Consider the following 26,372-nt stretch of genomic DNA (forward strand, 5'->3'; position numbering starts at 1 on the left):
CTTGCTCCGTAATAACATCCCCACCAGTACACTGTGATGGTTGGCTTCTAAAAGGGTTTTTTGTTTGTTTTTAAATATTGTATTCATTAATCAGTACAACTCAAAGCTCTTTACCAAGGCAAGGAAGTATCAACATCCCCACGTTCCAGATGACACAAACGTCACAGAGCAGGTCAGTGACAGTTGGGGTTAGAATTCATGTCTCTGAACACCAGCTTTTGGACCATGCTGCTTCCTAGCACAAAGATTTTCAAGCTGTATCTCTGGTTTGTTGCTTACTCTTCCTCACCCCAACCCCTGTCCCCTCAGCAGCACTATAATAACAATGCTCAAGATTAAGCTTTTATGCTAATCATAATGTGCAGTTCTGAAGCATAAACTTATGTATAACCAAATTAGCTGACAGGAAAGCACTTAAGTGATACCTAACTTTAAATACATACTTAACTTCCACTAACTTGAGAAGAATTAAGCATAATTTTAAACTTACATACAAACATCTTTAACCCTCTCTAAAACCTGCCACCCATTAATGGGTCAGTAAATTATGTGGGCAAGTTTGTTCTTAGGTAGGCTCAGATAAGGCTATTGAGGAGTCACTGGAAGAATTATGTGCCCATGTACACAACCCAGAAAGGGCTCCTTGAGGTTGAACTCTAGGGCTGTGTCTACAATGGCACAATCTTGCGCCAAAGCGGTCGCTTTTGCGCAAAAACATGCTGCCTGTCTACACTGGTGGAGAGTTCTTGCGCAAGAACACTGACGTTCTAATGTATGAAATCAGTGCTTCTTGCGCAAGAACTATGATGCTCCTGCTCAGGAATAAGCCCTCTTGAGCAGCTGTTCTTGCGCAAGAGGCCAGTGTAGACAGGCAACATGAATTTCTCATGTAAGAAAGCCCTATGGTTAAAATGGCCATCAGAGCTTTCTTGCGCAAGAGAGCATCTACACTGGCATGGATGCTCTTGCGCAAAGGCACATGCCAGTGTAGACTTGTAGGGATAACATATCAATGTATTAAAAATGTGATTCCCCCAAATGGAAGTGACTCCCCATAATTTGTTCCCCACAACTTAAAGTGTTTAGATTTATTATTAATTCTTATTATTATTATTAGTTAAGATTGTTAAATGTTTAGATTTATTATTATTATTGCCCCTTTAGAATATGATGTATTAGGTCATGTAACTTAGAACTGTTAAGAATATAATCCTATGTAGCCAGAAACAGCCCCCCCTCAACCCCCCCCGTCTGTGCCCCAGGGCATGCTCAAGCTTGTGCAAGGGGCTGCTTGAAATTGACATTGCAGAGATACATTGTAACAATGCATTGTCAAGCCACTAACTCTGCTATGGGAGCCAAGCCCTGTAATTGACTAAGGGCATTGTTACATAATTGTTCTCTTTAAAACATTGTAACTTTACTCAGCACTCAGACAATGTTTTAAGCAATACCACCCAGAAACTTTTTGTAACTACAACGCTGATATATGTAAAGTTATTATTATACAAAAATATTGTATGGGAAACATTAATTAAGGAATGTATGTAAGAGAGAGAGTGCTTGGATGATGAGTGAATAGTTCTGAGAGGTGCCAGCCTGAGAATGCAGCAACAAAGGGCTGAAGAAGGCATCAGGTGCCAGTGCAACCAAAAAGTGTCAAGTGGAGAAAACCAAGTACTGGAGGTCCACCCGATGAGATCACTGATGAGCACCTGGCAGCCACCCTGGAGACATCAGCATGATGCATCAATTTCCATAGACTGGCATAGGAAGAAACTCCTATAAGAACTGGACTAAAAAACTATGGAGTCAGAGTCCAAGGTTCTGCTGCCAGCCTACCAGGAGCTTCAGATGCGCATCTGATCAGGACTTCGCTCTCCACTACCATCACTTGTGTACAGAATACCTGGCCAGTATTCTGTCACAAGCAACTTCCAGGCTGGTAACTATACACAGAACTTGAATGAATGGATGTAAGAATGAATGTTTTATATATATATATATATATATATATATATATATATATATATATATATATATATATATATATATATATATATATATAAGGGTTAAGTAGTGATAGGAATAAGTAGTTAAACAACATTGTTTGCTTCTATCTTATTTTTTTTATTATCATCTTTACAATAAATGTGGCTTTTTGCTTTATCACCCTCATAAGATCCTGCTTGCTTTTATTGGCACAACAGACTCTCTCTTCTGAAAGAGTTTTTGCACAAGAACTCTTCTGCAAAAGAGTGCTTGCGCAAAATCATACCAGTGTAGATGTAGCCTTAGGAGAATAGGAGTTTGGAGGGTGGCCAAAGTGGTGGGAGTGTGGCTTGTGGATAACCAGCTATGATATATAGGGTCCAAAGGCTAAAATCCCCTGTGACTCAGTGGGGGAGTGGGGGGGGGGGAAGGGGAGAGAGCCATGCGCTAGCTCCATTGTCTAGTAGAGGCCTTAAGCAGTAATAGCTACTACAAAATGAACCCATCTTCCACACCTATTCCTGTGAAGCTCGCTTATGCACAGTCAATTTGGTTTATACCCATGAAAAATGCCCTGCTCTCAGTGACATTGCTAAGAGAGGAAAAGCAACTATTGGTCTATTTTAAGCTATTGGTCTTTGCATGTTGCCTCAAAACTGATGCTGGTATCAACTTACCCAGAGAAAATTTGTATCTTAGCCTGATCTCATTGAAATCAATGATCTGCCTGGAGCCAAGATTTCACTTGCTATGTTGAATTTATCTTTGACTATTGAAAGGAGGACACCTGCCTTATGTGGGGTAAACTTTGTTTACAAGGATCTTTTTCCTTTCACAAACAGATGTCAAAGCTTGCATGTGGATGACCTGGAAATAAGTCCTTTCTGTTCAGGAGATGCAACAGTCTTACCCCTGGTAGGTTCATTATGCTGGCATCCCAATTTTCTTTTAAATATCTGGTGTTTTCCTCACATTTATCTTCCTCCAGCATTTGGAGGGGGAAAAGCCTTGTCCCAGCCTTGTTACTTGCATAACCAATGCTAGAAGTAGTTTTGCTGAGTTCTTGAGAAATCACCTCTTTTGTACAGGTTGGACCTCCCTGGTCCAGCACCCTTGGGACCTGATCAGTCCTGAAAGAGGGAATATGCTCAATCAAGGGAAGTCATCTGCCACCAGCCTCCCAGAATTTTGCCCCTTCCCCTGCTGATTCCACTCCAGCCCAACAGCTACAGGGCTTGGGGTTTGGCTCTGGCCTGCTTCTACCAGCTGGATGGGGCTTTCCGGGGAAGGAGCTCCTCAGCCACCATGGCCTCGCTTCTATCCTGCCTGGCTGGGGCTTCTTGGGGACTGGGCTCTGCAGTTGCTCTACTGGGTCAGAGCTCAAAGGCTGCCCAGCTGCTGCCGCACCCCGCTGGAGCTTTCCATGGATGGCACTGTGCAGCTGTCCTCCTGCTGCCGCACTAGGGCAGGGCTCCATGCCTGCCCCCCTGTGTCATGCCCAGCTGGGGTCCCTGGGACAGGGCTCTCCAGTCTTGATGGTGGGTCTCTCCCGCCACTGGACTCCTAACCAGATCGCACTCCTGGGCTCTGGGGCTCTTTGGGCCAGCAACATACGTGACCGTGCCTGACCACAGATGTTGCCAGACCGGAGTGTCCTGGATTTAGGAGATGCAACCTGTATCGGTGTTCAGTGAGAACAAGAATGCAGCGTGTTTCCCATTTCTATTCTAGATCAGGCTTGGTGAAGAGCCCTCTCCCTCAGCTGCAGGCTTCTGGTTCATTCTATCATCTATATTTAGTAGGTCCTCCATGTGAAGAACACTGACTCTGGATTTTTCCTTGCCTAAATATTAAGCTGCTAGAATGTTAGGAACAGAGGTGCATGATTTTGTTCATAAGTAGTTCTGCTGCTGCTGGATACTACTTTGACTGAGATGATTCAAATAATGTGAAATGGAGAGAACCCACAGTGATTTATGGTTTAGGTATCTGAAGTGATGGATCTTCCCAAGTTGTGTTCCTTCGCCTGCAGGACTGTGTTCATTACTGTAAACAGTTTTTTGTTCCTGCCCTCAAATGTAAGCATCCTGATTTTCATCAGGGAGCTCTGAAGACCTCAGTCATGAAGCTCATATATGCCTATAGCCTTAACTTCAACTGCCATTAAGGGCTTTCTTATCTCCAGCATGAATTCAATTGAATAACAGAGTTCCTGTAAAAACAAAACACTACATTCCTGCAGGGCAGGTGGAATTTTAAAACTCTAGCTCTCTCGTTTCATGCACAGATGGAACACATTCATGCTTAAGTAGAACGGATGATCTGACTGGCAATAAAACCTTATTGTAACATTCATCTCTTGTGGCATCTTCGTGATTGTTTCTTCCAATAGGAAATTCCATTCCCAAATGAGTGTTTATTCCCATTTCCAGCTGCAGTAGCAGTAATCTGAATTAGACTCAGATTCTTCTTTAGATAATTAAAACTGTGCAGCATTCTTATAGTTAGGTTTGTGGCAACTCTTTGGCTTCCTTTGAACTCTCCACATCTAAGATATCTTTTTAAAAATAAAAAGTACAGATGGATCTGCACTCCAAGGAGCTGCTGTTACATAGAAATTATCTGAATTTTCAAGATGACTCTAGGAGCTGTCAGGGAGCAACTCAAGTTATATGGGAAAAGCTTTTTGCTATGCCTGGCATGCTATAATCCTTTTTCACAAGGTACAATAAAGATAAGCAAGTAGGATGATTGCAGGGCCATCCTTAGGATTTATGGGGCCCTATGCTATACTATTAAGCTGGTGTCCCATGCCTGATGGCAGCCGGGAGGGAGAGGACAGGGAAGGGATGAATTTTTAAAGATGTAATTTTACAGTATCCAGCAAATGCACTAATGAAAAATTTTAAAGAAAAATTTAAACTAAGGTTCTGTAGACTAGCACAGTAAATTCAGAAACTGACCGTGTATACCTGGAGCTGGGAAATGCCTGTTAAATGGCTTCATTACTGCTTAAATGGCTCTTCTACAGGTTCAGTATTCTATTAATAGGTCTAGCAGGCTTTTTCATTTTTAAGTTAACTAGATCCTCTTTGGAAGAAGTGAAGTCACAGAACAGGGATAGGAAGAGGTGAGTGCACAGATATTAAGACCCAGTGGAGCCCCAAATTTCTAGATGCCCCAAGCAGATACATGTTCTCCCTATAGGTATGAACGGCCCTGGCTGATCTGAAAAACGGGAAAAACTGCTGATAAACAAGGCAATTTACTTTCTTCTAATAAAAAACAACTATTATGTCCATATCTTTTTGTTATAAAGCTGGTAAAAAGATTTGAAGCCCTGAATTGTAGAAATCTTAGAGATGATTATTACAGAAGATTAGCCTATACTTCTTCGCTTCTAGTTTCTTGAGGTAACAGAATGAATGTAGAACAAATGATTGCCTCCCGAGTTTGACTGAAGGAAAAATTATAATTCCTCCAAAAAGGTTAGTTTCTGCCTTCTAGCTGATCTAGCAGTTGTTGTGGATTACAGATGAGACAACTGGCATCCTTTCTGGGTTTTCCTCCTCTAGGGGTCATATTGCTTGTATACCTCAAAACCATCTTTCCTCTGACAACTTTTTTTTTTTTAAGGTGGTGAAGATTAGAGATGGAAGTGCTCTTTTGTCCCTCACTCCTTCTGAAAATACTACTATTGGAAACATTTTCCTGACAAATTTTCCACCAGGTAACCAAGCTAAAGACAATGCTTCAGATAGTTATCTGCCATCTACAATTACAGGTTTCACTGCTAAGGAATGGATGCCATTGGGTTAGCTACAATGCACCACCTATAAATGAAGTTGTCACAGCTCTCTGTGTGGCTCCTCCTTCTAAATTACTACAGTGGGCTAGCAGACTGCTGCCATATGGGGTTTCTTTTTCCTTGTGAAGGAGATGTCATGTAAGCTGCTTGAGTTAGAGCACTTTGACAATTGTGGTGGTCAACTAATATTTTTACAGCATAACTATTGAAATGTTGACCATGCAAGATGGTCTTACAGCATACCTACCCAACCATTCAGTGAAGAGATATATATTCCAATATATGCATACATACACAACTTTCTCTAAGCTTTTTATAGATCATATGGAAGACACACACACACACACACACACACCTTTCTCTGCGCTTCTTCCATAGATCATATGAAACGCACACAATTTTCTTTAAGCTTCTTGTATAGACCATATGAAATGACATTAAAAACTTTTATGAAGATTGCAAAGTCAAGTACTGGGAAATGACAAACATAAAGGTTGCCTGTATAACCTTAATTCATTCTCCTTGTGCCAATCAGGAGGTGCCTAATTGCTCAATACAGTGCATGGGGAGAGACAGGCATCTAACAATGGGAGCTACAAAAGCCAGCTTGCTAGCTAGAGAGCTAAGGTAGCTAATATTAAATGTAAATGAGAAAGTGTGGTGTAAGCTGCTATCCACTGATAGAGCTAGACACTTCCCAGCCTTACCCACCTGTCTCCACTCAGAAGCCAAACCTGGGACCCACTCCTGGAACCAGGAGACTGAGGCAGGTGTCTAAGTCCAGTTTCTGAAAAATTGCCTGAAACCACATAAAACAGCAGGGAGAGGAGGTGCCTCTCTTATAATCTTTAACCTAGTAATTAGGGGACTCAGCCAGGATGCAGTAAACTGTAGCTCAAATTCCCTCTATGACTAATGAGAAGGGTTTCCCCACATTTCAGATAACTACCCTAATTTCTGTACTGTAGAGTCATTCTCATGCATCTTCTAGTTTGTTTAGTAGTTATTTAAATAAAGTGCCATTACTATAATAATGAAGATTGAGAGAGAACCACATCAGACTATCTCATCGTCCAGTACCGTAACCGTTGGGTTAAAGCTTCAGGGGGTAGCCGAGTTAGTCTGTACTTAAAAAACAACAAATGATTTGGTTGTACTTTATAGACTAACAAAACATGTAGATAGTATCATAAGCTTTCATGCCCAACATCTAAGGCTGTGTCTAGACTGGCCACTTTTTCTGGATAAGCAGCAACTTTTCCGGAAAAACTTGCCAGCTGTCTACACTGGCCGCTTGAATTTCCACAAAAGCACTGACGATCTCATGTAAGATTGTCAGTGGTTTTGCGGAAATACTATGCTGCTCCCGTTCAGGCAAAAGTCTTTTTCCGAAAAACTTTTATGCAAAAGGGCCAGTGTAGACAGAGATTTGTTTTCCGCAAAAAAGCCCCAATCGCGAAAATGGCGACCAGGGCTTTTTTGCGGAAAAGCACATCTATATTGGCCACGGACGCTTTTCCACAAAATGTGCTTTTGCGGAAAAGCGTCCTGCCAATCTAGACGCGCTTTTCCAAAAATGCTTTTAATGATAAAAGCAATTCCGGAAAATCATGCCAGTCTAGACGTAGCCTACATGTTTAGTTAGTCTATAAAGTGCTACCAGATCATTTTGTTGTTTACCTTGGGCTCAAGGGAAGTGCCTGATACTTCTTCTGCCCCTCCTCTTCCATTTTGTGTGGAAGAAAGCACGCGCTGAGCCTTGCAGGAAAACTAGACATGGGCAGCATGCTGGGATACAGGCACAACTTATGCATCCAGTTGCCTATTTGAGGCAGCACTGTGCATGCTCAGACATGAGAACTTTTATCACAAAACATAGGTGCCTAAAATATAGGTGGCAACTGAATGGGGAGATCACAGTGGTTCCTAAAACTGGCAGCGAGATCCTAAGTCCCTTCATGAAGCTGCCCTTCAGAGTCTCTCTTTACATCTTAAACAGGGCAAAGGGTCCTAAGCTCAAAACTGTAAGGTGTAGTATGGCTAGTGGTTCATGTCTCTGGCTTTGTTTTATGTTGATAGTTGGACTCTTAAGATGTCCTGCCTCAAAGAGTGTATAGTTTATTTGTTTCACACTACACAGTACTGCATATAGCAAAGGGCTGGTCTACATAAAAAAACTTACAGTGGTATAACTATACACCTTAGAGGTGTGAAAAACCCACACTCCTCAGAAACATAGCTATGCCAACCTAATTATCAGTGCCACTAGTGCTGGGTTCATGGATGAGCTCTTCCATTGACTCAGGTACAACCTCTCAGAGAAATGGATTACCTGTACCAAGAGGAGCATTGCTCATCAACATAGGCAGCAGCTACACTCACGTGCTACAGTGGCACAGCTGCAGCAGTTGTAGTGTAGACATATGTTCAGCGACTAGCTAAGTCACATTTAATGTTTTCTAGGTCCAACACTACAATAAACCACGGAGGTGAAAACCCATTGAAACAAATTGTTGCAGACATGAATGTTGCATGTACTATTCATTCAGGTAATAGATTGCTAAATAGCTGGGGGTTTTGACAATCATGTAGTGCCTCATGTGGTAATTGAATCTTCTTATGGTCTCTACTGCCTGGTGTTCCTGTACTCCTTTCATACAGCAATGGGAATTTCCACCGGGAGGCTACTTCATGTCCTCTACACACCCTATCCTGTACAATGACATTCATTGCATAAATTGGATTGTCGCTCCTATCACTGAAATAAATGAGAGCCTATTGCACCCCAGTAGCGGCACAATCACATTTTTTGACTGTGAGTAAAGATTCCACTATTCTTGCCTCAAAAATGAGGTAAGCAAAGCATGTCTACCCTGAGGATTCCTTTACAGCATATACTGCAGATGAAGCACACAGTGAGCAACAGAGAGCAAAAACTATGGCATATTCCCATGCTGCACAGGCAGGTTTTTTAGTACAGCCATTCTATTAAAAACAAACTAGCACAAGACAGCAAAACAGAAAGGTACTCAGAATCTGCAGGCGTGCAAAAGGAAGGTTTCTATGTCTTGTTCTTTGTGGTGCCGCTTGCTTCTCTGGGCCTTTAATGTACCTTTCTTTTATTTATTTGTCTGGCACTGCCTAGAATATGCTAGTGCTTTCAATACATAATAGAAAGCAAGGCGCCGGCCTAAAGAGCTTATGGCAGAACAGCTCAGCCATAGTATAAAGACAAGCTCACACAGAATAACAGAAAACAACAATAAAGCAGCCAACTATTGGGAAGCACTCAAGTATAGAAGAAGCCCAATTGTTCCATTGAATTTAAAACAATCCCGCATTCCACCAGTGCACAGCATTCTGAGAGCACAATTGGGCCCAAACGCCTGTGCATGTTAGCTTGTTGAATAATAATTATTGAGTGTGGTTTCAAGAAATGAAGTGTTAGGTTCACAAAGGGGATTAACCAATGCACTTCCTAACTTTCAGGTGCTCCGGTTTCCGGTGGAATTCACAAACCCTGAGCTAGAGGCCCACATGCACTATGCACTGGCTGCTTTTGCACAAATTCTTGCCAGCTGTCTAAACTGGCTGCGAGTTCTTGCACAAGAACACGGATGATGTAATATAAGATCGTCAGTGTTCTTGCGCAAGAACTCTGATGCTCCCACTCGGGGAAAAAGCCCTCTTGCGCAAGTTTTCTTGCGCAAGAGGGCAGTGTAGACAGGGACAGGAACTCTTGCGTTAAAAGTATTTGTGCAAGAACGCGCCAGTCTAGACGCAACCACTGTGTGGGGAGAAAAAAGCATCTCAGAATGGGGTCCACAAAACACAGCTGAGCTGGGAGTTGCCTTAACTAGCCAATAAAATGATAGAGCCCACTGTGAGTAGCACATGCTAAGGAGAAGAGTTAAGAGCCCTGCCCCCTCAAAGGGAATTAGATATCTATCTGGGTTGGAAGCTCGTTAGCCAAGTGGTGAGGACACTCACATGGGATGTAAGAGCCCTCACTTCAATCTCTCAGGTGAATGCCTAGACACTGGATATCAGATAATCTGATAGGGCGCTCTCTTGCTGAAGCGGTTTCACTGGGTATAAATAATTAAATCTCAAGAGAGCACGTGAATGACTATAGTCCAGTGGTTAGGCCATCCATGTTGAAATCCCTTCTCAATAGGCAGAAGAAAGACCCTTATACCAGGGTCTCCCAGATGAATGCTCTAGCCACTAGGCTGATGGGTATACAGGAGCTGCTCTTCTCCAGCAAGAAGGCTGTTCTATACAGCATTAGGCATGCCCTGAGTACACCCACCTCATTGGGCCCTGGAGGGTAATGCTAAATTTGAGACGCTTGTAGGGGTTTAGGCAAGAGTTAAGCCTTGTCTACACTGGTACATTTTGTCACCTTTTGGCGACAAAACAGTGAGAGCATTACACTGCAATGCAACTTTTGTTGAGAAAAACACAATTTTGGCAACAAAAAACTTCCACTCGTGCGAGAGACTTTTTTCTTTTCCCCTCCCTTTATTGTTGGCAAAGAGCGAATATGGACTCTGCTGTTTGTTTTGCCAATAAAACTGGCTTCCAACATTATCCCACAATGCCTGACGGCTGTGCTGTGTTTTGTGATCTCTGCTGCCCTGCATGCATGCAACTCTCCCCCCCCACCTTCAAAGTTTTAGGAAGTATCTGACAATTGAGTGAGCTGATCCATTTTGGGGAACAAAGAAAGAACAAATTATTAGAACGATCCTATTCTGCCCTGCTAGGAACATAGCAGCAGGGAGACTGCAGATGCAGGGGGGAGGGCTAGAGAGACTGCTGTGCTGCTTTGACATACTTTAGCTTGGAACACTCACAGAGCACCGAGGGAGTCCCAGGAAGTGCAGGGATCAGGTCTACCTTCCCACAATACTGCACAGTGGGATGCTTACTCCCAATTCTTTGTTTTATCTGTCAGCAGGGAGCTAGCAATGTGGCCATGAAATGTGGAGAATGGGAGGCAGAAAAACTGGTTTGACCAGTTGTCACTTTTGGCAACGTTTGCGTGTCAACAGCACTTTCATCGCCAAATCTTCCCAGTGTAGACACAGCTTCAGGCATGAAGGTACTTATCTGAGATGCAGCATGCATCCCCTAAAGCAGGAACCTAGGCACCTAAGAGATTTTGGCAATAAATATTTTAGATACTTAGTGAATTTAGGAGGAAGATAGCAGCTAAGCAAAGGGTCTGTAAATACCAGTGGTGACTAAACACTGGATGTAACCATCTGAAGTGAGAGTCTCTGGCCTTAAGTCCCCTTAGAAATCTGGCCTAAAAGCAAAATTAAATAAAGAGCAAATGCCTTTATATTAAATAGGTCCTAAAATAGACATTTCTATAATTCTAATTCACTTTTTGCATCATAATTTTTTCTGATCGTTGTGCTATTAAATAATATAAAAACTTCCCCAAGTCCCTAGATAACTATTCCTCCAATAGGCTTTTGTAAAGAAAAAGAGACACAAGGCAGAAACTCATATAAAGCTGCTGTTGTATTCTTGAATGTGCTACTTGTCAAAAGGCTGCAAAACTAACTATTGCCTCAGTCAAGCTCATCTGAATCAGATGCACATGCACACATCATGTGAAATAGGTAATAATAATTAGCCTCACTGTAATGCTGCATATTCATGATTGATTATATCTGTCTAGGGTGTTATTGCATGTGTTCATAAAGACAAGATTTAATACAAAGTTTATATGGTGATAAAGCATTCTTATGTCACCTTTGTTTTACTAGCATCCTAAATGGACTCACCTCTTGTTCTTCTGAATTTTTCTATTTTGGGATCTGGAGAAATCTGCAAGGTTATGAGGGGTTTTTCCTGAAGCACTCAGACTTGATGTATGTCTACCTAGGCTAGGTCTACACTATAGCCTTTTTTTCGGAAAAAGCTATGCAAATTACACTCTGCAATTTGCGTAGCTTTTTCCTAAGGCTTTTCCTCCTTCAGCGGAGCCCTTATTCCTTGTAGAACGAGATATACAGGACTCCCCGAAAGTGCATTTGCTCTTCTGCCAAAAAAAGTGGAAGAGCAAACGCGTTCCCTGGATGCGGTGGAGTTTCTCTCGGATACCGTTGGTATCCCAGAAAACCCCCACAGTCTAGACATACCCCTACACTCTCCATGCATTGTCCAGGGACCTTAGGCACCTAAGTCAGAGCTGCAGATTCCACTTGTTGGCATGAAACCTAAATGACAGGCATAGCAACTAGGGATGTTAAAATACGTTTATTTGCATCATCATGTAACCACTTAATTTTTTTTAGAGATTACACATTTACTCGCATGGGGGCAGGTGGGAGCTGGTGCTCGAGGGAAGCTGGCTCCCAGTTGCTTCCTCACTTCCCTGATACAGAGGCAGCAGTGCAGGGGCCAGGCAGCTCTGGAGGAGCTGATAGGCATGAGGAGCTGGTTTGAAGGCCAGTTTCCCACGCCTACCAGCTCCCACCTGTCAACCCCACCATGATGCTGCCTCTCTATCAGGTCACAGCACGGGGAGGCAGGCAGCCCCATGGGAGCTGGTGCTTGTTGGGAGTGGACTTTTAAAACAGCAGGGGGGAGGGAGCAAGAGGCTCCATAGGAGCCAGGATGCATATAGAACCAGCTTAAAAGCTGGTTCCTCATGAGGAACAGCTCCCACCTCCCCCACCCTTCCCGCTGTCTCTAATACAACAGCAGCAGGGTGCGCGTGTGTGTAACCATGCTTATCGGCTCACCGTGTTCACAAATACACGGTAATATATTGAACAGCAACACTCAATCTATGCAGCCCTTCCTTGTTAACCCCACCTTTATTGTAGTCCCAGAATAAGAACATATAATTTTGATGTATAGAAATCATTAATGATGACTTTTGGCTTATATGAAACAATATAGGGCTTGATTATTTAGAGTTCAGGTGTTTTTATACATTCACAGATGGTCAAAAACAGACTGGAAAAAGGCATAAGAGGTTAGAGTAGAGGATTAGCCTGCTCTAGTGGACACTACCATAGATGAACTAGTGCAGCCTTTGTAACAGAGTAGGTTGGCTTTGACATAAACCATCTTTCCCACTCACTGGTTTATCAAGCTCAGTGTAACACTGACAAACCCTGGTGATTGGGGGGAAGACTTGAATGTAGGCTCACTAAAGCTGAGCAAATGATCCTCTTCTGCATAAGCTACAAGTCATGTGCTTCTTACTAAAGGCTATAGCAGACTTATTACTCTCTAGGGCTTCGTCTAGACTGCAAACCTCTTTCGAAAGAGGCTTTTTTGAAAGATACTTTAGAAAAAGCCTCTTTCGAAAACGAGCATCTAGACTACAACCAGTACTTTCAAAAAAGCAAGCCGCTTTTTCAAAAGAGAGCACCTAGGCAGTATGAATGCTCTCTTTCGAAAAAGCACAGTTTGCATTATATACGCCTTTTTTCAAAAGAGCACTTTCGAAAAAAGGCGTTCTTCCTCATAAACTGAGGTTTTCCGTGGTCAAAAAAACTGCCATATTCTTTTGATTTACTTTCGAAAGACCACGACAGCAGTCTAGACGCAGGGGAAGGTTTTTTAAAAAAAGGCCACTTTTTTTGGAAAAAACCTTATAGTCTAGACACATCGTAGGTCAGTGCTGGGCAACCAGGACTAGTGAGTGGGTGGCATGAGTAGCCCTCCTTCATCTCAGTGGGCTGCATGATGGCAGTGGTGGAAACTCCCTGGGGTTCCACCTGTGGCCTACGCATCCCCTCTCTGCTCCCTTGCATCTCTCATGCATTGGAGCCCCCCCCCACTTCTTACTCCTCCTCTGCCCTCTGCCCTCCCAGTACTTTTGGAGCACCATGAATCTGTTGATTTGTGCGCCATCCCCACTCATCCCCCTCCCTCCAAGAGTTTCAACAGCTGCGAACGGCAGATTTGCCGCATTCATGCTCTGGGAGGGAAGCGGAATAGCGGGATGGCAAGTGAATCAGCTGACATGGTACTCTGAAAGTGCTAGGAGGGAGCGGGAGGAGCAGGCAGTGCAGGATGCCAGTGCCCCAGTGCACGAGAGGTGTGGGGAGGGGGGAAAAAGGGCCGGACATGGAACCCCAATGGGTTGCATAAAGCCCACAGGTTGTCCACCGCTGCTCTAGGCAGTCTAGCGAAGGACAAAACATCACACTCAGCAGGCAATGGTTATAAGCATCCCTGTTCATCTCATATTTGTTCACAAGATTCATTATGCAGTGATCTGATGCAACAAGTCTTTTTGGGAGTTTTTTCCTGTAAGTCAGAGCTCAATCTTTATGAATACTGTATCCAATAAGGTCCCACATGTATTAGAATGTGCCACCTCCTGAAGATGGAAAAGGAACATTTCCCAGCATTATTTTTCAAAAAGAAAGCTTATATTCCAAACCAGCTTATAAACGCCTAGATTAATGTTCAAGAGCTACAGTTGTTACAATAATTTAATATGCAAGACTCAAACCAGTGCAAAGTAACCTGCTTGGAAGAGATGAAAACTGGGCATGTTTTTAATTTTACACAAGCATGTGTGCACAAAAGTGCTCTAAATTACGGTTTTATTTTAGACTATTTTTTCAGTCTCTATCCTCTCAAAACTCCCACTGAAGCTAATTAAGTTTTAATAACAATTGTACTTATGTACTACACTTCATGAGCGCATCTTAGAGTGCTTAAATAAATATCTAATTAATCTTCACTATATTGAATTGTGATCCTCAATTTATAGATGAGGCATACGAGGCATGAGGTTAAATGATCTGAAACCTGCGGCATGACCAGAGACAGAACTTAGTTCTCATGTCTCCGAGACCTGTGCTTTAAAACCAAGACCCACCGTTTCCCCTCCCACATCTTCATTTCATTACTAGTAAGGATTCCAGAACTGGAACCTATGAATGTATTAAGCAGCAGGTATATCAATTACAATTAGATTCTTAGGTAGCGTAGTTATGGAAACGACATCCATTATTTTAGTGTTTTCTTCCTAAGAGCTTGTATGATTTGAGTGTTAATTTGGCTTAAGGCAGAGTATTAATGTAAAGTGTAATAGCTATTTTTTAATATAACTCCATGTCTGGACACTCATTTCAGACGTATTCTTGACTGCATCCTGAATAACTCCTGATGCAGACAAGCCCCAAATAGCTTTCCATTTTTAATTTAAGGTTGGACTGATTGCAGCAACTAATTTTTAAAGAAGTTTTATTGAGGGTCTTGATTTTTAAAGCATTTGTACAAATACAATATTAAGAGGTGGTCTTAAGCAACACACCTTTTTTTATAAGATGCTTGATTACCCACTTTCTGACCTCTCTGCTATGCCCATGTCTTTTAGAGCTGAACACGTTCTTAGATGCAAACAGGATAATTGCTGGATAGAGGGGACAAGGGACTAGATTACTGTGATTTATTTTACAGTATTGAAGAACATAGCATCAAATCATGCCTTCCAATTATGGCACTGCAAATCTCAAGCAAAACTGGCTTGTTAATGTTGTTCTAAATAATGACCCAGGAAAATCCATCCTATTGCTTGCAGCTTCACAAAGCGCAAGTGAGGCATTAAACTACTAAAAATATGCATTGATTAGCAAAGTCTAAGAGTAATACCTGGTTTTTCTGTATTAACAGACAGACATTTTTAGTAAATGCCAAATACAATTATAAACAATTACATTTTAGTCAGACCTCGACTTTCATTTTTCAATCTTAACCTTTTATTTTCTGCTGCTGTAGCTCTTTCTTCTTCACAATTTACTGGCAGCCAAGTGGTAAATTGTACAACTTTTCAAGTAAAGTTGGCTTGTGCATTCATCATCTGTCTTTTCTTTCTACATGGTAGAAAACTGTCATGGATATTGAGATCAAAATATATTCTCGTTTTAGTATTACGGATTAACTCATGCGTCTTACCTTTCAGGATCAGAATTTAGCATTTTACTTGCAATTATTGATTACAGTACTAATCCTGTAAACTGAATTAGGCAGCCAGAGCCATTATGTTATTTTGAGCGTTAAATGGCCCCAATCCTGCACACATTTACACAAATAAATAATTTTATGCTTCTGAATAGTCTAAATATTTTTCAAGAGCTCTATTAAATTTAGTGGATCTATTTGCATGGGTAAAGCTATTTGTCAGTATACATAGTTACATATTTGTAGGATAGGATCCAACGTCCTCAGCTCTTGCAAGTTTAACACAGAAACCTGCATTCAACCTTTAATGGGAAAACAAAGAAGGACCTAATTTATGAGTATTTTGTGGTTTAAAGTATGTCTTTATGGTTTAAATCTAAATATATATTCTACTGCTGATTTTTGATGTTTAACACTTTAGGACAGGGATGGGCAAAGACCAGCCCACGGGCTGGATCTGATCTGCCAAGGTTAGCCCCTGCCGGGCCCCCACACCGTTGTAGTTATCTGTGCCTCCACAGGTATTGGGGATCATAGCTCCCATTGGCTGTGGATCACTGTTCCTGGCCAATGGGAGGTGCAATCGCTGGTACCTGAAGAAATGCAGGTGAACATAAAGACAGAGGCATGCCAGAGGCTAACCTTGGTGAACTGTTGCCCTTTTATTGCTTTAGAACCTGATCCTGCTGTCAACTTCAGGATGAGGCCATTGGTTTGGGGAGGATGGGGGAGTGAATGATTTTTAGTTCACACTGAAAGAGTCACTGGTAATACCACCATCAGAACACCATGTACTGTGGACATTGCATTTGCAGTTTCTCTCAGTTTTGCTGACAAATGCCCATATTATAAAATGAAAATAACTACACTGTTGTCATTAAATATACTTGCTTGTGTTTAGCTCCCCGGGAGCTAGAGGAAGATCTGGGCAGGTCACTGGAAATTGGTTTTGAAATTCAGATTCATTTTATGTGAAACGTGAGGCACGATCTCAAAACTGACAGAGCTCAGCAATACGAGCCTATAGGCACCACTGTACATATTTTTCATAAAGGCCCAGAAACAGAAAACCATAAAAAGCTATTGTCCATGCCCTGTGAGAAATGAAGTTCACTGGACCAGATATCAAAACTTCCTTAAAATAATACAACACTTCATCACTTTTTGCATTTGGATCCTTTTCATGGTTTTCAAGTCATAAATTACTTGAAGTCCACTGCTAGCTCCATCATTATGTTTAAAAGCACACAAACAAAAAAGCCATTTATTACAAACTCTCCATGGTTTCACCTTATCTAATGCATTTAATTCAGTTTATCTCCTGCTTGCTTTGCAGTGTTGTAGGCAACCAAAAGACTGAAAGCAATTTATTAATAAGAGAACATGCCCTACAGCTTTGGCATCTAAAAACATTTTCTCAATGGTAATATATCAACAGCTCAAAGTTTATAGCATATAGTGAAAGTTAATGACATATACTATAATTCCTTTTTTCATATGCAAGCTTTTATTCACACCCACAATAAAAAGGAACTAGCTACTGTGGATATTGATTACTATGCGTTGATTCCGTTGAGTAACTGATAGTGCAGAACAAGTTCCTAGCTGCTAACAATGTCAGGCACCAAGTCACTTTATAAAAAATTTTAAAAAATATATTGGACTATATATAATGTATTATAAGTTTTATACTATTTTGAAAATATCAAAATGAAGCTCATGTGCAGCTCTTCATTCTCCTCCTTATGCTCAACTGCACTGAGTTATTAAGCAAAAGACTTTAATTAATTTTCACATTGTTTTTTAAAAAAATACCCAAATCTGAAACCATTGTAGAAATTGGTATATATGCCTTTCTGCAATTTGTAATACCCAGAGAGATTCTGAAGATGTTAAACATTGTTGGCTATTGTAATATTTTGTCAATAAAGGCACAGAGGGTGCACTCTCCCCTGAATGCCAGTGTGTAACTGGTGCTTGAATCAGTGGGTGTCGTGCACTGTGTAACCCTTAAGAACCTTTGATGTGGTGCAACTTCAATGCAGCATCAAAGAAAAGGTGTTATGTAGGATTAGTGGTGGTAGAACTTAAACATCAGTTTCCCTCTGCTTGATAAAAGAAGGGACTTGGCCATCAGTGTCATGGAGAGCCTTAGAAACAGCAATTAAAATTCACCAGTGAAATGATTATCATATTCCCAATGTTCCTATGCACTACTTTAAGTGTACAATTACAATAATTGCTTTAATTATACTGCAGTATTTTATACAAGTGCATGCATGAGAAATGCTGCTGTAAATTTTTTTTTAAAAAGAAAACCTTTTATTACAGATGTATTGAATTAATGAAGTTGAAGGTGACTTCACTTACAAGGAAACTATCAATCTAAATTTCTCTAGATAGCAAGGTGGAGTTTGAAAAACTTTTTTCTGTAAAGCCTATTGAAAAAACTCTTTTTGGATTTTTCCATGCAGCATTTCTATTGTAGGTATGATTAGGTGAATGGTGTAGCAGAAACAGTGAAAACAGATTTACAAGCTACATAACAAAGAGGTAGCAAAAGCATAAAGCCTTGTTTTAAAAATGCAAAGCCTGTTATACCTACTGAGCATAGAGAGGGTCTAGGAATTTTACATTTGTTCAGCTTTTTCCTTTGATTTGTCTCCTCTCATTGTTTCCTTCTACTCTGCTCTTTTTGTAGGGTTTAGTCTATTTTTTAAAACATTGTTATTTATAGTGATGAGAAACTGCCTTGTGCCACATCTTGATGCTGGCTGTACTGTTTTCTCCATTTGGAGATTTAATTGGTTTCTGTATGTGCTACATTTCTGTATCTCTTTGTAGCCCATGGTCCTAATCCAAAGCCCACCAAAGTCACTGGAAAGATCAATTCCTCTTGGCTTCTGTGGATTTTGCATCAAGCCCCAGGTGGTCAGTTCACTTGTCACCCACAGAAGAAAAGCTGTATTTCTTAGAATTTGTTTTATTTATATTTAATAAGCATATGAATAACTGCAACATTTTGATTCTCTCCAAAGGAAAGAAGCATGAATTAGATTTCTTTGTTCTTGTATTATCACTTTCAGTTTGAAAGGCAGTGGCTTTGTAGTTTTCCTGCTCAAAATCGGTATAAAAATCAGTTTCCAATGTTTTCCTGAAACAGTTGCAAATGGAATTAATATCATGGAGAACTCTGATTCATCAAATATTTTATCTACGTAATCTGATTGCAAATATCAACTGCTTCTTCCGCTAGTAAGCTAACCTTAAAAACCTATCCTTTATGTTAGTTTCTATGGCACCAAAGGTATTTGATTTGGTCTCCAGTGCCTCCTCCAGAGCTCACCATTCTTCTTTATAACAAAAAGAAGTATTGACGCTTTTTAAAGAGTAGGTTAACTAATGAGTTGGCAAAGTGCATTCTCTGTAATGAAATATGGCACTTTTGTATCTCCTACTGGAGGCCAGTAATGTTAACATTCCTGCCTATAATTTAGTATTGCAAAATGCATAAATAAATGTGAAACTAACTAAAACTTGGAACATTTTTGTCATTTACTTCATGAAGTCTCCAATGCTGCACATTTTGAATGGGTTCTCTAGGTAGTACTGCAATATAAACAGATATAGTAAGAGAAGATGTGTGTTGGGGGGAGTGGGAGACAGTTGGCTCATTCAGAAAAGTCACCCCATCTAAGTACCTGTTTTATTGCTTCACCATCCAAATACTTTCAATGATTATTATTGTTTTAATTAGGAAATAGAGCTAATTTGTAATATTAGCGGAAACATCTGGTTGATACTAATTACATTGTTCAGATTTAAATATGAATGATAGCAATATGCGGATTCATTACTATCATGAAAATCCAAGATTTTTTAAACTTTTTTGTTTTTTTGCAAAATGTCACACTTGACATGGGATTGTTAGAATTTCTTATCTAGGGATGACACATATTTATTAAAGTTCATTCTATACCTGCATTTTGAGAAAGCTTTGCAAAAAGTTTAAATGTAGCTTACGTTTCATTTTAGCTTCAATAAACAGGAGTTTGCCTTGACTAAAGTAAGATTTAAGCAAAGGTGTACAATATAAACGAGCAATGCTTTTTAGAATTGCAGCTCTCCTTTGTATTATCAATGAGAGAGTAAAATTGAACCACTGAACTGTCATTGTTAAACTTAATGACCACTAATATGTACGAAAATAGTCATTGCCTACCTGTTTATAATATATACATATCACAGCATGTAAATCAGTGACTCCCTTGACTGCAAAATAGACAACTAGATTAATGTATGTTGCAAAGGATGGGTGACTAGGTCTATTAAGTTACTGTTTCAGACCATGAACTTTATATCAATATACTACATTTAACTGTTAAATAAGGTTTAGGAAAACCTGTAACATTTTGCTTACTGACAGAGCTATATTTTAGTAAAGGCAGAAATTGGCTAGTCTATAAAAATTAAATTATACTCTTTTTACTGTATCTAGTCAAGAGGAAAAAACTTTAATTACAAGATCACACTGGCAAGTAAATGCAAATGCACATTCTTTATATACTGGGTTTAAAATTCAAACTCAAATATTATTACAAAATGAAAATCAAGGTTTGAAATAATTTTCCGTTTTCAATGATAAGCACTTAAAACTGAGTTTTAAAATGCCCTTATAAATAATGAATGTTTAAGTGTAATTTGTGAGAATGAGACATTTTATTTTACACGTATTTAAATATCAGTTAGAAAAAAAATGAGATGATTACTGAATCCTCCTTGCTTTATAACCAATCCTTTTTGGAACTGACTGAGTAGATAGGAAAGAAGCTTAACCTGTACCACAAATTTCACTCAATTTGGAATAGATAAGTTAACAATTAAATTTACTTCCTCACTAGAATTTATAACTCTCTAACTTAAAATGAGTAAGCACTGCATTTATAGAATAAAGCCAAGTAAGAATGAACTGTAGCCTGCTATGCACTGCATGACAGGCATCTATGGGAAAATTCAAATGTCAGTCCAGAGACTTTCATTATAGGCAATGTAATCTTGTCCAGGTAAAAGAAGAGAAAGAACATTTCATTAAAGATGTTCATCTATTGCAAGCCAGTTTCTTTGAAGTGGTAAAGACAAGTTTATGTAGTCATACATTTTTAGTACCCAATCACAATTGTTCATATTTTCAATTTAACATAGGCTCACACGCTTAATCAGACAGTTTGCAAAATGAGTTGTTAATCTGATGTTTTAAATATGAACTATTCAGTTATGCTATGTGAGTACCTATGTGAGAGGCTGCCTCTTAAATCTTTTGGATACTTATTCATTTATGTAAATCATTTGTTGCGTAAGAATGTCTGCAAACACTTTTTTGCCTAACATTCAACTGATAACAAGGTTATAGATGTTTCTTTGGAGGCTACTATAGTTTGAAATTTGAATAAAAATGTGGCAATGGAAGGAGATAAGAGCAAAGAAAGCGGAAGAGTTAAATACGGCTACTTGACATGTTTATTGGGTGGGATTTATATTTGACTATATAGGATTTTTATTGTACTTCAAATTCCTTCACATCATCCATTCAAACCTATTTAAAAGATTATTGGGTGTTCACATGACAAAGCCTTCAAACTTCATTTCAAATATTTGTCTAAAATTATGCATGCGTCCCAAAAACCTAACAACCCACACCTGTCTCAACCTCTATCACCTTTTCTGAGTAAGAAGATAGTCAAGTTTGAAGTAAAAAGAAAAAAAAAAGTATTTTTACCCAAAATATGTTCACAATTTAAAATTGAGTTATCTTACTGAATGGCAACTAGCCTTCCCTTAATCTTTTTCTTTCTGTTCAGAACAAATTCCAAATACTTTACAAAGTAGTTAAAAGTGCATTATGTGTGTTACCTGCATTGAGGACAAATGCCAACCATGAGATTCTCTGTTTATAAAAGAGGAAATTTTATTACAGGTTGAACCTCTGTACTCTGGCATGCTTTGATCCGGCAATATCTATGGTAGATAGTTGGATGTCCAGTTATCATGGGCATAGCCAAGTTTCCTGCAGACCCATAAAGTTTGTTTACAGCCACCAGTCCTGGCTCTCAGTATTAGCTCTAATTTATCCCCAAATGTCTTCTGAGAGTCCAGTAAGCATTGGAAGTGTTAGTAATGCTGCTAGACAATATTGACTTCCCATGGTCTGGCAAATTCTCTGCTTCAGCACTGGACAGGTCCCAAGTGTGTTGGACTTTCTCAAGATTAAAAAAAACAACCAATAGTGTAGTTGCACCTTAAAGACTAACAAAACATGTAGATGGTATCATGAGCTTTCATGGGCACAATCCACTTCTTCAGATGACAGGAGTGTTGTCAGGGCATTAATTTATAGCTAACCATAAGAGCAGAGTTGCTGATGAACACGGTGGTAAATTTCACTTAGGTCTGTGGAAGACTGTAATTGCAATAACTTTTTTAATATAGGAACTGTTTTATATTTCAAGACCTGTAGCTCTATTTACATTTCTTATTAACAGAGGGAATCTGGTATTGTTGGAAGGAGAAAGACTGCAACTTTGGTAACATAAATACCACAACAATCCTATATAGTACTGCCCTTAATCAACAGGTATGTATAAATTGTTGCCCTCAGCTGTGAGCCACTATATCCATCCAAGATACTGTCCTGTCAAATCAGCAGTACTACATACTCCCATCTACATACAGCTTCTGTATTCCTGTCTTTTGTAGTTGGGCTCCTCAACCTGAACCATGACCCATCAGGGTCATACCTAATTTGAGGAACTCCTGAGAGACAGAAGTATTCCAGCGCCTTCTGCCCCTGCAAACATCACAACTCAAGGCTATGATAGGAGCAGGAAGCTGTATGAAATAGCAACCAGCCATGCAATTTTCCTCTATCACAGTGCCCAACCCAAAAAAGTCTCTGATAAAGCTGGGACTTTTTACTAAGTGAGGTGAGTGTGACCTGTCCTGAAGTTTAACACACAAAACAACTGCCCTCCTCCTGTCCCCCCCCAAAAAAATCTCTGAAAAAATCTTGAAGTATTTGATGTAATGAATTGGTTTACAGCATCACCCAGAGATGATTTAGTGAGAGAACAACAACTATGGCTGGCTTCCTCTTGAAAGTATTAGTGATCTTTGAATAAAACCTAAAAGCAGTGCAACGTATTCTAAAATTAAACACAAATGTAGTAGAGCCCCTAATGAATTTTTAAAGATAACTTCCATATACTCAATAAATTCTTTTAGCCTTGTCCACTTGACTTCCACTATGATCTTACCAATCATTGGCCTATCTGTCCCTGCACCCTGTCTTCATCTATGGATAAAATCCCATAGCTCAGCTTCCTATTCCATAAAAACAACTTTTACTTTATGTGAATTGCTGGAGTAAATAACGAAAAGAATAACTAATCTGATGCACTTTTCCTCCATCTCTTGGGAAAGGCCCATGTAATTAACTATAATGAGATTAAACTCACTTGCTATTAATTTTCTAATACTGTGAAACTAAATCTGAGACCCATAAAGACCATATTTTAACAGCTTTATTAACATTTGTCCTGTAAGATTCAATGTTTTCATTTTTAAAGGAAAATTATTAACCTTATTGTGCTGTAAAGTAGCTGAGAAATACAATACATTAGAGTTAAAATCCCTTTAGTGCTAACATAAAAGGCCTTAAGCTAAAAAAAAAAAAAAATTATGCTAGAGAAAATGAACATATGGAGCTAAGAGCTCTAAACAATACTAAATAAAGCAGAAAGAGTGTAATTATTAAGTTCTTACCAGAACTTTTTTCCATCACTTCTTTCTGGCACATGTCTTGAACATTCACTGTACAGTTCACAATGAATTCTGGAGCAGAACAGTCATTATTTAGCTGGAATTCTTCACACTGGTAACACTGTATTTGCAGACCAAACCCTGGAACAGAGAGAGTGGCTCTCAGAGTAGATCTGCATATGCCAAAAAAATGATACATATTTTTTTTCACTCTGCTGTTCCTATCTAGCACCAAAACAAAAATATGGATCTTGTCAAAAGATTTGTTTCCAAACCTGCGTCAGAAGTACCCAGCATTTTATAATCAGCTAACTATGTACAAGCAGGGAGTCTACAGGAGCCAAGCAATGCCTAGCCATCCACTCACTTTTGAATTATCTAACCCCCTGGAGAGCAACAGCAAATGTTGCAGCCAGCAGGGGGCAGAGTACAAAAAACAGTACTGAAATGAAACTCATACCACTTACCCACCGACCCGGCTTGCTCCGATCCCCCTCTATCCCGCTGGCGTCCCCTTAAAGCAGTGGGATAAGCACAATCTATGCTTGGGGGAGAGTAACCGGGCTAACAGATGCGCTTCAGCTCGAATCTGTGCCGTCGGGTTTACTTAACTACTAATTAATTACAAATGATTTAATTACTATTTTGCCATGCACAATTACAGCTGCAAAGCAGTCGTCGCTTCCCTCTTTTATCATGTAAACTAGGTCTTTCTCCACCACCAAGTGCAGCAAATTATCACGGGCTCTCCATGCTCGGGGGGGGCGGGGAAGAGCGCTTCTCCCCCTTAAATCCTCACCCAGAGGAGCTGTCCTCGAGCATGTCAGGGAACTGGGCGCTGCGTGAAGAGCGCCCCGCTGGTCCCCATGCATCTCGAAGGGGACCCTAGTAGAGCTGGTCCCTCGGGCATCCCACGGAGCTCAGTTGTGTGGGGCAGCAAAATGCCAGGGGGGGGCCCAAGTCTGGCTGACGACGCCGATTCGGTTCACACAGGCGCTGCTCCCAGGGCGGAGGCTGGCAGGGGCCCCCCAAAACTGAGCTGATCCGAGGCACCACACAGCGGGGCTGGGCTCGATGCTAGGGGCTGCTGGAAACGAGCCCGAGCGAGGCTGTTCTCCGGGCAATCGCCCACCGGCGCTAGCGGGGACCGGGAGCCAGGCGCCCCGCGAGGAGCTGGCCTCGGTGCTGGGCAGAGGAGCCGATCCCGGCGGGAGAGCGGCGCGGGGCGGGTACCCGGCCCAGGGAGGGCGGGCTGCCAGCGAGGCTGGGCTCGGCGCGGGGCGCAGTGCCGGGAGCCGCCTTGCCCGCGGAGTTGCAGCTGTTGCAGGGCAGCGCGAAGTTTGCAGCGGGGCGGGAGCTGGTGCGGCCAGAGCCGGGGCTGCCCCCGCCGCGCCCTGCCCCGACCCCCCCTCCCCGGGGGCGGGCTGCCCTGCGGCTCCCCGCTGCCGCCTACCTGGCGCCAGGACTAGTCCCCAGAAAGTTGCGGCGCCGAAGAGGAGCCACATCCTCGTGGAGCCGGGGCCCCGGGCTGCGCGGCGCATCAGAAGCAGCCGGGCTGCCGAGGCGCGGTGCCGCCGAGCCCCTTCCCCGCGCCGCTGCGGAGCGCAGCTCCGGGAGCCCGCATCGCCCGCCCTGCTCCGCGCTGCAGCCAGGAGTTGGGAGCCGAGACTGGCCGGAGCGGGGGGGGAGTCGGCGAGAGAAAAGTCTCCCTCTCCCCCCCCCCCCCCGCCCGCACCATGTGACCGGGGAGGGGCCCGGGACCCCTCCCGCCAGGCACACGCGGGGAAGGGGGCGGGAGAAAGTTCGTGGGGGGAGGGGGGGACTCCCCACCGCCCCGCGGAGTAAGAGACACAAACACCCCAGCGCGGGCAGGCTCCCGGGTTAGCAGCTCAGCCTCTGGGCACGTGCTGCCTCCCCGGAGGGTGTCTGTGTGGGGGAGGGAGGTAGCTAACCCTGCTCTCCGCAGGCTGCGGGGCTCCGGCGCTGAGCTGCTGCTACCGACCTGGAGACTCCCGGCTGTGGTGGGTAGGGAGTGCCCGCAGGTGGGGGCGGGGTCTCCTTGCAGGAGAGCTGGGCTCCTTCCCCCTAGCCTGCAGGGAGGGGAGCTGTCTGCCCCCAGCACACACGTCCCTGGCTGGCAGGGGCTGTGCTGCCCGCTACTCACGCAGCAGGGACAGTCGTCCTGCCCCCCCCCCCCCCCAGTCCGCCCCAGCGAAGCGGTCACGAACCTAACTCTCCCCCCAACACCTCCCCTGGCGGCGGGGAGGAGGGTGTTACCTGTGCTGTGGCCACAGACGCGCGGTCCCTAATCTACTGAGGGGAGGGGGTACTTGTGTGTGGGAGAGTCGCTGACCTTAACCCCCAAACGTGTGTGTCTGAGCTGGGGGAGGGCGGCTCTGCTCCCATCCCCCAATGTGTGTGTGGAGGGGAGGGGACGCTGCGCCTACCCCGCCTAGGTCTGAATATGGGCGTGTGCACGGGGCCCTGGAGAGGCGCAGCCTTTAACCCCCTCCACACACCTGTGTGCATGTGTGTGTGTGTGGAGGGGGGGGGAACTATATACCCCTAATCCACCCAGATGTGTGCGCTGGGGGAGGGTTTTTTTCCTCCTAATTCACCCACCTGTGTGTGTTGGGGGTGAGGCGCGCTTGACGGTACCCACCCCGTCTGTTATATGGGCGTGTGGGGGGCGCTGACCTTCACCCAGCCACCTGTATGTGGGGTGTATGAGACCTCCGTGTGTCTGTGCGTGGGGGGGGGGGTGCTCTGCCTCTGACCCGCCCCCATGTGTGTGGCTGTATGGGCG

The 26,372-nt window shown here is 42.3% G+C and overlaps 1 protein-coding gene across 2 annotated transcripts in view; it reads right to left on the bottom strand.

The window, feature by feature from the left end:
* The window catches only part of LYPD1 (LY6/PLAUR domain containing 1), a 28,464-nt gene extending 3,171 nt beyond the window's left edge, over window positions 1-25,293 (bottom strand). The window contains exons 1-2 of one of the 2 annotated variants that reach the window (XM_075933269.1): window positions 25,020-25,293; window positions 23,570-23,707 (exon numbers count right to left, since the gene is read on the bottom strand). In XM_075933269.1, coding sequence (XP_075789384.1) covers window positions 23,570-23,707; window positions 25,020-25,107 — 226 coding nt within the window. In that variant the 5' untranslated portion in view covers window positions 25,108-25,293. Of the gene's footprint in view, window positions 1-23,569; window positions 23,708-24,365; window positions 24,954-25,019 lie in introns of those variants that run through there. The other variant, XM_025178770.2, reaches the window with a different exon arrangement.
* Between the last annotated feature and the right edge of the window lie 1,079 nt (window positions 25,294-26,372).

The sequence above is a fragment of the Pelodiscus sinensis genome, chromosome 7 (genome assembly GCF_049634645.1).
Source record: "Pelodiscus sinensis isolate JC-2024 chromosome 7, ASM4963464v1, whole genome shotgun sequence".
Taxonomy (NCBI): Eukaryota; Metazoa; Chordata; order Testudines; family Trionychidae; genus Pelodiscus; species Pelodiscus sinensis.